The following is a 15,661-nucleotide window of genomic DNA, read 5'->3' on the forward strand; positions in this document are numbered from 1 at the left end:
CCACCCACACTCCCACTGAGTAGTCTTACTCTGTAAGCGGTCCAATCAATGACACATTCACAGAATGAAGTACTACGCAAAGGGTGATAGGATCTGACTCTAATCTATGTCCTGATATTTTATTTCTGTCTGTCAGATTTCAAATTAATTTTAAAATATCCCCTACTAGGGATGCTGCAATTTATTCTACAAATGTTTACATTTACACATACATTTTTCATAATTTATTCCAGAGGTAGGCAATCTATGGCACGTGTGCCGAAGGCAGCATGCAAGCTGATTTTCAGTGGCACTCACATTGCCTGGGTCCTGGCCTCCGGTCCGGGGGGCTCAGCATTTTAACTTAATTTTAAATGAAGCTTCTTAAACATTTTAAAAACCTTATTTACTTTACATACAACAATAGTTTAGTTATATATTATAGACTTATAGAAAGACACCTTCTAAAAACGTTAAAATGTATGACTGGCACACGAAACCTTAAATTAGAGTGAATAAATGAAGACTCGGCACACCACTTCTGAAAGGTTGCCGACCCCTGATTTATTCCATAATAAAGCTTATTTCCACCAAAGTCTCCATTATACTTACTTCACTGTGGAATGAACTGTCTTCTGTTTCTTCAACTAAAGATGGTAGGAGAGACATTGATCCTTTCTTTTTCAACTACAATGTACATACAGAGATAGAGTCCAGTTACTCTTAGCTCCACAAATTGCCTCTTTTCTTCTGCCTTTTGCTAAACAGTTATAATTTTGCACCTCATTTTGAGAAATGCTGAGCACCTAGAACTCCATTTAAAGTAATCAAAAGCTGCAGGTTTCTAAGCAACCTCGAAAATCAGGTCCTTTAACTTATTTTTCAGTCTTTTGAAGTCATGTCTACAATTGAGATAACTATCATTCTGTTCCATGCAAACAATTTACTGAAAATCTTTAAACAATTCCTTACAGTGTAAATTACACATCCAGCATTTTGCATTTGTTTATTTCATGCAATCTCACATTGTTTTTCTACATGTTGAAAAATAATCCGAAAGGGCCCCCATATCATGCATGTAAACCATTTCTTGTTAGGGCCATTCAAAGGGATAGCATGGTGTTCTACCTACCTGCCGTTCTAAGGCATCTTTCCCCACCAAGCCGGTTTCCTCGGGTGACAGAGGCACAGAAAGTTCATCCTCTGATTCAGGTTGTTCTTGCTGCAAGTGCTGGTGAAGTTCCAGCATTGAACTCTTCATACCCCTAAGGATGTCTTCTTTTTTCTGGCACAGTTTGATGATCTGTTCTTTTATGTCTTCCATTTCCCCCTGAGGAGCAACAAGGCTTGTAACTTACACTTTCGTTGTTAACAAAGTGATGATATAATAAGTAATAACGACATCTTACTGTGAGAGGGGATCCCAGCCTTTCGGCATTCTTTTTTGCACTGGGGAAATTCCCCCATCGTCACAGCAGGAGATGTTTAGGTAAGCACTAACTCAGAGGCAGTGGGCTCAGCACAAAACACACAGCCTACCACCTGTATACAGAGCCAGCCGTAGCCTTACAGGGAACATGAAGGCTTGGTAATTAACACTGAACTGGATTCTCACTGGTGGGGCCATGGGAGTGGAACTCCTGGAGATCCTCCTCCCCAGGATAGAGGGAATGCAGCTGGGTTGCATTTCTCAGCTAGTCAGGTCAGTTGATGGTGCTTCCCACAAACTTCTCTGCAAAGTAAGTATAAAAGAGGCTTTTTCTATCAGAAATGAGAGGAGAGGGAGACAGAGAATTTATGAGGGAGAAATCAACTGATGGGTAGCTCAGGGCTGCGTCATCTTTATTAAAGACACCGAAAAACAAGGAAAAACAGACCCTAGTGTGATGCTGGCAGACTAGGTGCCAGCTCTTGCCACATCTGTAGGCATCAGCTGAGCACCAACAAACTCCCACCTGCACACCAAACCAGCTCACCTGTTTGTTAGTTTTGTTCAAAATAGGTATTAGTCTTATAAGAATGTATTAATGTTTAGACTCTATGAAGTGCTTGCGAATTGCTGCACTCATTAATCTCACTTGTAATGTCTGTAGACCATGTTTTAAGGAAATAACGTAAGTATTGCTTTATAACTTTGAAAATGTTTTCTCTGAACTTGTGAACCCACGCACGAGAATTGTCTCCTCTGCCCATTCAGGAGGCCTATCAAGATTCAACGAGCCATTAAGGAACATCACAATACAAAGGATTAGTGAATGGCCCTATTAGATCTTAGAAATGCTACATGCAAGGGAGCTTGTCTCATGGACTGGAAGGCTAAATGTAAAAGATAAAACAGAGTCGCAAGAAAATTGTTCAGCTTTGTTGTCTGAACTCTCACGGGGCCAAGCATACTAAAGTAAGGCAGAGATCCCCAGGGGTTACTCCTGGGTCCACCGTGAAAGACATTTTGAAATGACAGATTACTACATCTCTGTCATCTTTAGGAATCACAGATGGTATGTTTGTGTGTGCATGTTTGATTGCTTTAACGTGTAAATAACTCTCTCTTGTTTGTTTTTCCTAGTTAATAAACCTTTAGTTAGTTTATTACAGGACTGGCTACAAGCGTTGTGTTTGGTATGAGATCTGAGATACAAATTGAGCTGAGGTATTTGACTGATCCCTTGGGACTGGAAGTAACCTGAATATTTTGTGATCTTTGGTATAGGTGACCAATTATCACTAAGTCCAGCTTGCCTGGGTGGCAAGATAGGCTGGAGAGCCCAGGGGGACTGTCTGTGACTCCACGGTAAGACTATTACAATGCTCTAGGAGTTCACATTTGTTACTGGGTTGGTGAAATCTAACTGTAAAATGTACCACCAATTTGGGGTGTCTACCCTGCTTTTGACAACCTGCGCTGAGGTTAGCACTATTGGTCGTGAGCCACTCCAGACAGCGTGACACCAAGGAAGGGATTTTTATCTTCCCTGTCTGTTTAGTAGAGCTGCCCTACATCTCCCAAATGTGGTGTTAACAGTGGGACTGACTGTCCCACTGACTTTTGCTTCACACTGGACATTCCCATAATTCTCCAGCTTCCACTCAATACTCTCTCTATCTGCTGCCCCATCCCTATCCCTCAGGTGTCTAAGCCAGCCAAAGAAAGGCAAGAGGCAGGAGCAGACATGTCCTTCGTGCTCTCTCCTCTTCACTGTTGACAATGTATGTGGCAGCACTACACGCTACAAGGCGCTAGTGTTCGCAGAGTTCAGCAGGGGAAAACGACTGCACACCCAGTTCAAGGCCTGTAGATAGCAGTGCAACCACAACAGCTGGCCTTGATGTGATGGCTTGAAATACAGCATCAGTCTTGTTTCCAGACGCTGCTCACCCAAAGCATCATTAAAGCAAAGCAAATAACTAACCCAGGTTAGATGACACATCATGGGCCCTGTCTCCACTACAGTTTCTGCTGTTAAAAGGACCAGTGGAGCTGCATTGGTGCTGAATGACATTTATAGATTTTCTGAATATAGGCAAGGCCTTTGCATAGAACATTACTAAGGGGCCGGAAGAATTTTCTTTGGCTCTGTCGGAGAGGGATAGAGTGCTGCTGACATAAATACACCTTTCCTGACACATTGAAACACATGCAGCAAAATCCTCCAATAACTCTATCAGGGGCAGGAGAAAGTCATCAGCATGAAATACTGCCTGTATTTGGCAATGTGCTGCACTATCTAAGTTGTAGTTAAAAAGAACAACATTGCTATCTGCTCTGCTAATATATATAGCTGGGAAACTGTCTTGAGACAAGCAAGAGTAACATCAAAGTGGTGTGCTCACTCCTCCTCTACTCCAATCACTCTAGTGAGATGTAAACTCACCACTTCCCCACTCCAAAGCCTTCAGTGAGGTATGAAAGTCAAAGGCTAATATGATCACTAAGCAGGTGATTTTTTTCTTTTAAAAAAGGACAAGAAAATTAAATGGAAATAGCTATATTAAGAGGCAACTCTTAGGTTCTTAATTTAACCCACACAAGAGTCAGGAAATGACTCACAATCAGGATTAACATTAATTCACCATACGTTCAAACTATTGAACATATCTCTAGCTATACATTTAAAAATTTAACTAGCAATCCTATTTATTATACATGTATAGGGCCCTACCAAATTCACGGCCATGAAAAATGCATCACTGACCGTGAAATCTGGTCTCCCACCATGAAATCAGGCCTTGTGTGTGCTTGTTCTCTATACTACACAGATTTCATGGGGGAGACCAGCGTTTCTCAAATTGGAGGTCCTGACCTAAAAAGGAGTTGCAGGGGGGTCACAAGGTTATTTTAGGGGGGGTCATGGAATTGCCACCCTTACTTCTGTGCTGACTTCAGAGCTGGGCAGCTGGAGAGCAGCAGTTGTTGGCCGGGCGTCCATCTCTGAAGGCAGCACCCCGTCAGCAGAGCACAGAAGTAAAGATGACAATACCATACCATGCCCCCTTACTTCTGCGCTGCTGCCTTCAGAGCTGGGTGGCCGGAGAATGGCGGCTGCTGACTGAGGGCCCAGCTCTGCAGGCAGCAGTGCAGAAGTCAGGGTGGCAATACCATCCCATCCCATGCCATCCTTACTTCTGCGCTGCTGCTGGCGGTGGCTCTGCCTTCAGAGCTGGGCTCCCAGCCAGCAACCACCACTTTCCAGCTGCTCAGCTCTGAAGGCAGCGCCGCCACCAGCAGCAGCACAGAAGTAAGGGCAGCAGTACCGCAACCCACCCATACAATAACCTTGCAATCCCCCGACAACTCCTTTTGGGGTCAAGACCCCTCCAATTACAACTCTGTGAAAGTTCAGATTTAAATAGCTGAAATAATGAAATTTATGATTTTTAAAAACCTCTGACTGTGAAATTGACCAAAATGGAACATGAATTTGGTAGGGGTCTATACATGTACAATGTAGGTGTCTTAACGTTATCATGAATATATGCAGCAGGCCAAGCACTTCAGAGGCACTTCATAAAATAATTATTCTACTTGTATGACTCAGTCATTTCCTGACTTTTGCAGGTTTGTATTTGACACCTTAATGTTGCCTTCATGCTTTAAAAAAAAAAAAAGTTTGCCCACTATATAATCACTTCATCGACTACAAAAAGCCGCCACTTCTGGGGTGCTTAACAGCTAATGAAGCCACAGAACAACAGTTTAGGATAGGAAGGGGGACACTAGAGACTCTAACTGCATGAGCAGAGAGAATTTAAAGTAAAATATAATTAACCAAGCTGGAATATAGCCATGTGTGATGGGGTGTACAAACCCCACACAGGCCGGGTAATGGTTACTGAACAGCTTTGCATCCAATCAGGCCTGTCCTGCCACAACTGCAAGGAGATTCATGCCTGAAGGAGAGGAAGAAGCTGGGATCAGCCAGTGGAAGACCCGGAAGGAACAGATTTTCGGTCCTCAGCTCCTGGAGAAAGCTCTGCTGAGAGCAGGAACTGCTTGAATCACTGCTGCCTATTGGAGCTCCCCTGAGGGGAAGGTGGGCCTGATGCAGAACAGTTACTTTGGGACTATTACCAGCGACTCGCCTGTCAGTGCTGAACAGGACTACAACCTCTCAGAGGATTCCTGAAGGAAAGGAGGCCAGTTCAGGGCTTGTATTAGTTAATTTGTGCTTCTTTTCCCGTTGGATCTTTGATAGCCCAGGAAGGGGTGGACTCCCATAGGACTGAGTTAGAGGCTCAGTCTCCCACAGCTGGTGCCATGCTGATGCTGGACCAGAGGTTGGGTGAGTTCAAGAACCAGTCATATCCCAAAGGGGCACTGTGGAGACCAATCCTGTGATATCATGACACTGGGGCTAACACCCCAATACTTGCAGAAAGTGCCACTGCATCGTCAATAAGCACAAGTGATCTGGACTTTGCTTATATGTCTCATCTATAAAACAGGGCCTACACCAGCACACACTGCTTCCTAATACCATGTTGGGGTATTGGAGCACCACAAACTCAAGACAAGTGCTGCCTACTGACTCACCAACACCACTTCCTTCAGCCCTCTACATGTCCTTCGGAGGTCTGACATCCACATACTCACCGTGTTTGATAATGCCTAGCTCCTGAGATCTGATAAATATATCTTAAAATACATACCTAACTGAAAAACTAAAGGTACAACCGTGTAACACTAGTTGGTACATGTCATCTTATGCATGAATAGTCATGTATACTGTGTTGAAATCTATTTGCCTACTTATTTTAGCCTTCACACATTGGGAAATGATTGGGAGGAAAAAAATAAGTGTTGCTGTTTACCCCACATTAGCATACAGGAGTAGAACTAGAAGCAAGTCCTGGTCATAGAGGTATAAACTACAGGTCAAAGAAAATTTTTTTAAAAAATTAAACTTGCCTCAGGGCAGGAAGCAGTCTGAGGAAACAATGGTTTTTCATATGACAGTTCACCCAGCTGGTTCTTTAAGAACTGCTTCAACTTTTCAATTTCTTGTTCGCATTCATCTGTCTCTTTTACGATTGACTGTAAAAGGATAATTTTCATTAGCCATTTTCAATTGATTAGTAGAATATAGAAACAAACTAATCAGTATTGCAACGAATTCAAACCATTGGAAAGTCAAACAACCGTGTTCCTATATCTGTACCTAGGTTTAAGCATTTGTGAGCTGATTTTATTCAGTGTTCCCGAATTCTGTTGTCTTCAAGTTCTTTATTAATTTTCTCATAAACAAACATAAAATAAAATGAAATAAAAATACTGTATCATAGCTGTGACTGGTAGCAGAGTAAGCAGCTTTGGCTATAACTATTTATAACAAAATAAATCTATGCATTCAGCTCCCTTTGGCTGTAAAACGTGAAGTCGGACATATTTAATCATATTCCCCAGGAGAGTTGTGTAAAAAGAAGAAATTAAAGAGAAACTGGATGATTTTGCCTTTTTGTTGGTTTCATGATAACTTATGAGAAAACCTTCCTACTTTTATTTGACATAGTTTAGTTCATTGTTGCAGGCTAACCTGCAACTAGCAAAAATAAATCATGCTGTGCAGCAAAGGTGAGAGGTGCAGGTCAAAGGGTAAATTCTATCTACAATATTTGAGAGACAAGGTGGGTGAGCTCTATGTAAGCTTGGAAGCTTGTCTCTCTCACCAACAAAAGTTGTTCCAATAAAATATATTAACTCCCGCTTGTTTCTCTAATATCTTGGGACCAGCTTAGCAACAACAGCACCACTATCTGCAATATTTGACAGTTTGCTAAACATTCATATGCCCCTTCATGCTTCAGCCGCCATTCCAGAGGACATGCTTCCATGCTGATGATGCTCGTTAAAAAAATAATGCGTTAATTAAATTTGTGACTGAACTCCTGGGGGGGAGAACTGTATGTCTCCTGTTCTGTTTTACCCATTCTGCCATATATTTCATGTTATAGCAGTCTCAAATGATGAGCCAGCACATGTTTATTTTAAGAACACTTTCACAGCAGATTTGACAAAACGCAAAGAAGGTATCAACATGAGATTTCTAAGGATAGATACAGCACTCGACCCAAGGTTTAAGAATCTGAAGTGCCTTCCAAAATCTGAGAGAGATGACGTGTGGAGCATGCTTTCAGATGTCTTAAAAGAGCAACCCTCCGATGCAGAAACTACAGAACCCAAACCACCAAAAAAGAAAATCAACCTTCTGCTGGTGGCATCTGACTCAGATGATTAAAATGAACATGCACTGCTCTGCTCTGCTGTGGATTGTTAACGAGCAGAACCCATCATCAGCATGGATGCATGTCTTCTGGAATGGCGGATGAAGCATGAAGGGACATATGAATCTTTAGCATATCTGGTACGTTAATATCTTGTGATGCTGGCTACAACAGTGCCATGGGAAAGCCTGTTCTCACTTTCAGGTGACATTGTAAACAAGACGTGGGCAGCATTATCTCCTGCAAATTCTAACCAAACTTGTTTGTCTGAGCGATTGGCTGAAGTAGGACTGAGTGGACTTGTGGGTTCTAAAGTTTTACATTGTTTTATTTTTGAATGCAGTTTTTTTTGTACATAATTCTACATTTGTAAGTTCAACTTTCATTATAAAGAGATTGCACGACGGTACTTGTATTAGGTGAATTGAAATATACTATTTTTTTGTTTTTTTACAGTGCAAATATTTGTAATAAAAAATAAATATAAAGTGAGCACAGTACACTTTGTATTCTGTGTTGTAATTTAAATCAATATATTTGAAAATGTAAAAAATATCCAAAAATATTTAAATAAATGGTACTCTATTATTGTATAACAATGTGATTAATTGCGTGATTAATCGCGATTAATTGTTTTAATTGCTTGACAGTCCTAATCTTAAAATATGAGAACAGTGTCCCTCTTATATGGGAAGTCAGGACACCCAGCTATCCTCTTTATACCCTCTAACCTGAGTGTTATTTATATAGCACTGTAGGTATGCATAGCACTCCATAGGCCAAAATACAAAGACAAAGGATCAAATTAATCCTTGGTGTAAGCTGATTGATGACCTAACCACAAGGAATTTACAAACCAACAGCACCTAATTCCTTTTTGTTTCTGTTATATTTCACTATGCTTTGTTATGCTGGAATTTAATCATGATTGCGTCTGATGAAGTAGGCATTCACCCACGAAAGCTTATGCTCCAATACATCTGTTAGTCTTAAAGGTGCCACTTTGGTGTTGCTTTGATAAAATTATTAGGATTGTTCTATTACAATATCATGTGATATATGTAAACCGAGAGTAATATATACATAAACATTCATATGCCCCTACACAGTTAAGTATTCAAAATAAATACCCAAGTGTTTTTTAAAAAAATAAGAGCACATTATTTCCATTCTGGTTGTCTTTACAACAGAGCACTTACTAAATTTCTGATGCACAGTTAATAATAAAATGTTCATGCTTTAATACACTTCTTCCCTTGTAATATCTTCGCCAGACAATAGATTTATATTAGACTACACTTGCTTTCAACCTACACAACAGGACTGGAGAGTCTTTGCTGCACAGTATGACACCCAAGTTGCCAAGAAATGCAATTTTTCCAATCTGTATTCTAATGAAGAAATCTCATTTAAAATCTGAGTTAGATTTGTAGGAGATAAAGGCAAAGAAGCTGGATATGAGTCAACAGTGTGCCCTTGTTGCCAAGAAGGCTAACTGCATATTGGGCTGCATTACTAGGAGGAGCATTGCCAGCAGATTGAGGGAAGTGATTATTCCCCTCTATTCGGCACTGGTGGGGCCACATCTGGAGTATTGCATCTGGAGTTTTGGGGCCCCCACTACAGAAAGGATGTGGACAAATTGGAGAGAGTCCAGTTGAGGGCAACGAAAATCATTAGGGGGCTAGGGCATATGACTTATGAGGAGAGGCGGAGGGAACTGGGCTTATGTAGTCTGCGGAAGAGAAGAGTGGGGGGAATTTGATAGCAGCCTTCAACTACCTGAAGGAGGGTTCCAGAGAGGATGGAGCTAGGCTGTTCTCAGTGGTGGCAGATGACAGAACAAGGAGAAATAGTCTCAAGTTGCAGTGGGGGAGGTCTAGGTTGGATATTAGGAAAAACTATTTCACTAGGAGGGCGGTGAAGCACTGGAATGGGTTACCTAGGGAGGTGGTGGAATGTCCATCCTTAGAGGTTTTTAAGGCCTGGCTTGACAAAGCCCTGGCTGGGATGATTTAGTTGGCGTTGGTCCTGCTTTGAGCAGGGGGTTGGACTAGATGACCTCCTGAGGTCTCTTCCAACCCTAATCTTCTATGATTCTATGGAAATGCCGAGCATAAACATTATATTGCCTCCAACAAGTACAATGTATTTCAAAGCAGGAAAACTTATACCTAAGGGCCCATCTGAACCAATGAGAACCATGTAATAATAATACTTTGCATTTGAATAGCATCTTGTATCTGAGGATCTCAATGTGGTTTGCAAACTTAGCTTCATAATATACATCTACTTCACAGGCCTGCCACCACCTCCATTTTACAAATGTAGGACATCAGAGGCTCACACAGGAAATCTGGGGTAAAAAATGAACAGGACCCCAAATTCATGACACCTAGGTACATCTTCACCACAAGATGATGCTTCAACACTGAACACTGAAGTACACTGCTGCAGCCCCTGGAGCCCCAGCCTTCCCTCAACTATAAGAATGTGCATACCTTTTGGCATATTCCATACCAGCACCTCTAAATCTTGGGCATATAAGCACACATCTAGGATGATGTCTACCTTCATATGCTAACAGCAGCAGGTATGAATTGCCAAACTGCCCAGCAGTGGAACAACAGCCCCTGAGGTGCTAAAGCACTCCTGTTAATAGGGAACAGTTTAAAAGGTGTGTTTAAGAAGAAAAAAACTTTTGTTTGATGACATCATGCTGAGAAATGCAGAGACCCATCTTATAATATATGGAGATATACCTATCTCATAAAACTAGAAGGGACCCTGAAAGGTCATTGAGTCCAGCCCCCTGCCTTCACTAGCAGGACCAAGTACTGATTTTTGCCCCAGATCCCTAAGTAGCCCCCTCAAGGATTGAACTCACAACCCTGGGTTTAGCAGGCCAATGCTCAAACCACTGAGCTATCCCTCTTGGACTGTTTAGTCTTGAGCCTCCACTCTCCTCCTCACCCAGAAATATTCAAAGATTCCAATGCCAGAATGGACCATTGTGATCATCTAGTCCAGTGGTTCTCAACCAGGGGTACGCGTATCTGTGGAGGTACGCAGAGATCTTCCAGGGGGAACATCAACTCATCTAGATATTTGCCTAGTTTTACAACACGCTACATAAAAAGCACTAGCGAAGTCAGTAGAAAACTAAAATTGCATACGGACAATGAGTTGTTTATACTGCCCTATATACTATACACTGAAATGTAAGTACAATATTTATATTCCAATTGATTTTATAATTGTATAGTAAAAATGAGAAAGTAAGCAATTTTTCAGTAATAAGTAACAGAGGGGTAGCCATGTTAGTCTGAATCTGTAAAAAGCAACAGAGGGTCCTGTGGCACCTTTAAGACTAACAGAAGTATTGGAGCATAAGCTTTCGTGGGTGAATGCCCACTTCATCAGACTCCTGATAGATTTCCATTCCATATGGCTAAATGCAGTGCCCTGCATGGTGTCAAGTGGCATGGCGTCTGATGAAGTGGGCATTCACCCACGAAAGCTTATGCTCCAATACTTCTGTTAGTCTTAAAGGTGCCACAGGACCCTCTATTGCTTTTTTCAGTAATAGTGTGCTGTGACGCTTTTCTATTTTTTTGTCTGATTTTGTAAGCAAGTAGTTTTTATGTGAGGTGTAACTTGGGGGTATGTAAGACAAATCAGACTCTGGAAAGGTGTACAGTAGTCTGGAAAGGTGCAGAGCCACTGATCTCATCTGACATTCTATATAACACAAGTCATAGAACTTCCCCAAAAATAATTCCTAGAGCACATCTTTTAGAAAAACATCCAATCTTGATTTAAAAATTGTCAGTGATGGATAATCTACCACAATCCTTGGTAAATTGTTCCAATGGTTAATTTCTCTCACTGTTAAAAATTTACACCTTATTTTCAGTCTGAATTTTTCTAACTTCAACTTCCAGCTATTAGATCATATTATATTTTAGTCTGCTAGACTGAAGAGCCCATTATTAAACATTTGTTTCCCCAGTGGGTTCTTCTAGACTGTAATCAAGTACATGGTAATCTTCCCTGTGTTAAACTAAATAGATTGAGCTCCTTGACATATTGTCTAATCCTATAATCATTCTCATGGCTCTTCTCTGAACTCTCTCTTGAACATCCTTCTTGAATCGTGGGCACCCGAACTAGACAGACTATTCCAGCAGTGGTCACACCAGTGCCAAATACAGAGGTAAAATAACCTCTCTGTTCCTACTCGAGATTCCCATTTATGCATTCAAGGACTGCATTAGCCCTTTTGGCCACAGCATCGCACTGGGAGCTCACCTTCAACTGATTATCCACCAGGACCCCCAAATCTTTTTTAGAATCACTGCATCCCAGGATAGCTAACCTCTATTAGAAGTCCAGTTGCAGTACCTAATATGAGGTCAGGTCAGGAGATATCCAGCTTCAAAATGATAAGCAGTACAAGTTACAGTGGAGGAAATTGGCCCATTGTGCTTTACTGATAATAAGAGATGACATCCTTTAGAAATAACTCCTTCAGCAACAGACTATTCACATTTTCATAATGATTGATAAGGTAATTAAATTACTCTAAAATGCTAGCTATATAGAACAAAAATATTTCTATGTTCTGTATAAAGTGGTAGGATCTGAATTTCAGCGGTGTTGAGCACCCGCAGCTTGCAGTGACTTGGGTTGCAGGAGCATAGGTAGTCAAGTGATATAACAATTAACAAAGCCACTGCTATTGTGCAATACCAAAAACTACCACAAGGTGCCATGAGGCATTAGCTATCTGGGAAAAGAAACTCGCATCACTTTTAGCTGACTTCCAAAATTAAATAAACATCAAGACAGTTATAGCATGCTTTGTCCTTATATTAAATTACACAGCAAAACCAGAGATAAGAGACCTGGCAAGTGTACTATGGTCCTGCCTTGACAATCATGTCTCGTCACCAAAGAAATTATTACCAATTTAGGGAATTTTGTATGAAATTTCAGAACAAATGAATCTGATGTCAATGCAAGTACTTTACCTCCAGTAGCTCATTTTGTTCCTTGGTACTTTTTTCTAACATTTTCAGTTCTTTCATAAGTTGGCCTGTTCTTTTGAAGACTGAGAGAGGTTGCATTCTCATTCCTGGTAACCTAAGACCTTCTTCGTAGCCCTTTATCGCAGCAAGGGTCTTCTGCAAGGGACTGATGTGGCCAAGTATAACCTAAAAATGTAAGTATAACCAGAATATGCTATGAAGAAGAAACAATGATCACTTTTGTCATGTTGTTAAAAAGTTCTCTTATGTAAATTCTGCAGGACTGATTTTGGACCTTCTCTCAGTTTACCTTCAGAGAATTTTTACCTCAGAATGTTTTCAAAAAATATATGAGACTGTACAAACCAAGAGGAGTGTGTCATGACACTTGCAGGATAGGGGCCACTGGGACTATTTCTGTCCATCTTGTGGACCTGAGGCGTATTGTGGAAATGCTGCATGTTACTGAAAACACATATGCAATTAGCACAGAATATTCTACCTGATAAATAAGTGCAGACAGAAAGTCATGTCTAATGTACTATAGTTTTACTGAGTTGTTGGGTAATTTTAACATTTCAATGATCTCCATCAATTTCAGGTGAAATCTGCATGACTCTGTGTAAAGGTTGCTGGACCTGTTTATTACCTTATCATAGAGTCACCCAGTCTTCATCAGAAATTGATGGAGCTCATTGAAACGTTAAAATTACCCAACCACTAGACTTGCTTTCAGCAGGTTTCACTAAAATGGTGGTGAAAATGGGTCTAACTAGCAGAACCCTATCTACATTATGGTTCACAAGTGTTCAAATCAGTGGGAATGTTTTGTATATTTCTCTAATGTGGACAAAGGCTACAAATCGGGAAGGAAGAATACTGTTTTCAAGGTGAAATATTTCTTCACAATATTAATCACTTCTCCATATACTTTAGCAGCTACAAGTGACCTCTGGGTAACAGAACAGCAAACATATGACCAAACTTTCAGCTTTCCCCTTAAACTGAATCCACAAATTTTGCATGTAGATGAACTGAAAATGTGGCTTGTAGACACAGGGAAAAAATAATTAGAAAATATCTTTAATACTTTGATTTATTGTACCCGGGGATGGAAGGCAGAACATCCTGGCCAAAATATCCTTGCAATGAAGTCTTGAATTGATAAATAATCATGGAATTATAGAAATGTAAGACTGAAAGGGATTTAGATAATAAGACTTTGCACATATATACACTTTTCCATCCGATGATCTTCAAGTGCTTTGTAAAAAAACAAATGAATTTGCCCTTTTGAGGTAATATAATCACCTTCGTTTCACAAAATGAGGACAATAAGGTACAGGGAAATTAATATCAACTTTTGCCTCAACTTTTGAGTGTCCAACCTGAAACCTAGGGCCTGATTTTCTGAAGTGCCAATTGCCTGCAGTTTATGTTGATATTATCTAGAGTTTGGATGGTCAAGACCTCTGAAAATCAGGTCATAAAGTTTCCAGAAATGGAGACACCAAAAATTAATGTGCACTTCTGAAAATTTAAGCATAAACAACTTGCACAAGGTCACAGAGGAAATCTGCTGCAGAGAGAAACAGAACACAGATGTTCCAGCTCATAGTCTCATGCATTAACCACAAGGCCACTTAATTTAATTGTGAAAAAGTTCCTTCAGCCTTTGGGTTATGGGAATTACAGCCATAATTTCCATAATATACCTACTCATTATTGTCCTCAAAAGCAAGTCATGCATCATAATAAATTTGTTTGCATTAATAAGCCATCTTCATATCTGTGAAATGTGTTGATTTGTTTATTCAATGTAAGAAAAAAAGGTTTAATAAGATACATACACACCTGTCCATGTCTAAGATGCTCTTTAGGAGAAAAATCTAATATATCTTCTGTTGACAAGATCGTCTTAATTTTGGCAACATTCTTCCCTATCACTTTCACTTCAGATTCAATGGCATCCACCTCCTAGATGTTTTGAAATATCCAAAATATTTGTGGACTATGAAATTTCATTTTACAGCCACATGAATTGTTATTGTGTTTATTATTGTTGTTAATAAATACCAAATAAATTAATGAATTACCAGGTCTAAATTTTATCAAAATTCTAAATACATTGTACTCCAATAATTTAATTGGAAGTAAATTTTCTTCTAATGCAAATTAGAACCACAAAATGTGTGGCTTTGATTTAAATGTTTCATATTAATAACAAATATTTTCAAGCTGCCCTTCAAACATATATAAATAAAACAATTTGTATTATACAATATGTTTTGACTGGAAACATATCAGAAAGAGGTATTAAACTGAACCTTACTAAATAAATAATAATTATGTACAATATCAGAGATTGAATGCTGCTGCATTTACAGTACATTCAACAGGTATTGCTGATACAGAAGCTAGTTGCTATCAATCACACTGTCTTTCACAGGCTCCTTGTCATAACTCACATAGGGAATTCGGTATTAATGGTCAGCTAGTCAGGTTTAATCCCTGAGTAGGGAATCAAAATAACCTTGAAGTCACACATGAACTACTCTTGGGCTTGTATACATGGGGAAGTTTACTGGCTGAACTATTTTGATATAATTATACCCACACAGCACCCTGTGCGAACACTGTTATTCTAGTATAAGATTGCCTTTTTCCAATTTAGCTTATGTTGCTTTGAAACTGTATGAGCTAAACCAGAAAAAGGCACTCTATATTGGTATAACTCCCCATGTGCACACTATTATTCTGGTGTAACTCTAGCAGAATAATTATATAAAAGTATAGTTCTGCTGTCAAATTTCTCTGTAGAAACAAGCCCTTTGAATAAGCTAGTAATAAGCATTGTATTTCTCCTCCTCATAGAGACAGAAGGCACACCCCCCAAATTATTTTACTATTTCTCTTGAATTTTACAGCTTAAT

At 40.0% G+C, this 15,661-nt stretch overlaps 1 protein-coding gene across 8 annotated transcripts in view; it reads right to left on the reverse strand.

The window, feature by feature from the left end:
* Positions 1 to 15,661, reverse strand: part of SYNE2 (spectrin repeat containing nuclear envelope protein 2) — a 262,085-nt gene that overhangs the window by 113,766 nt on the left and 132,658 nt on the right. For all 8 annotated transcript variants that reach the window (XM_054026012.1, XM_054026015.1, XM_054026014.1 and 5 more), the window contains 5 exons: positions 14,583 to 14,705; positions 12,732 to 12,914; positions 6,386 to 6,511; positions 1,112 to 1,309; positions 592 to 666 (listed from right to left, as the gene is read on the reverse strand). In XM_054026012.1, coding sequence (XP_053881987.1) covers positions 592 to 666; positions 1,112 to 1,309; positions 6,386 to 6,511; positions 12,732 to 12,914; positions 14,583 to 14,705 — 705 coding nt within the window. The remainder of the gene's footprint in view (positions 1 to 591; positions 667 to 1,111; positions 1,310 to 6,385; positions 6,512 to 12,731; positions 12,915 to 14,582; positions 14,706 to 15,661) is intronic.

This window comes from Malaclemys terrapin, chromosome 4 (assembly GCF_027887155.1).
Source record: "Malaclemys terrapin pileata isolate rMalTer1 chromosome 4, rMalTer1.hap1, whole genome shotgun sequence".
Classification (NCBI taxonomy): domain Eukaryota; kingdom Metazoa; phylum Chordata; order Testudines; family Emydidae; genus Malaclemys; species Malaclemys terrapin.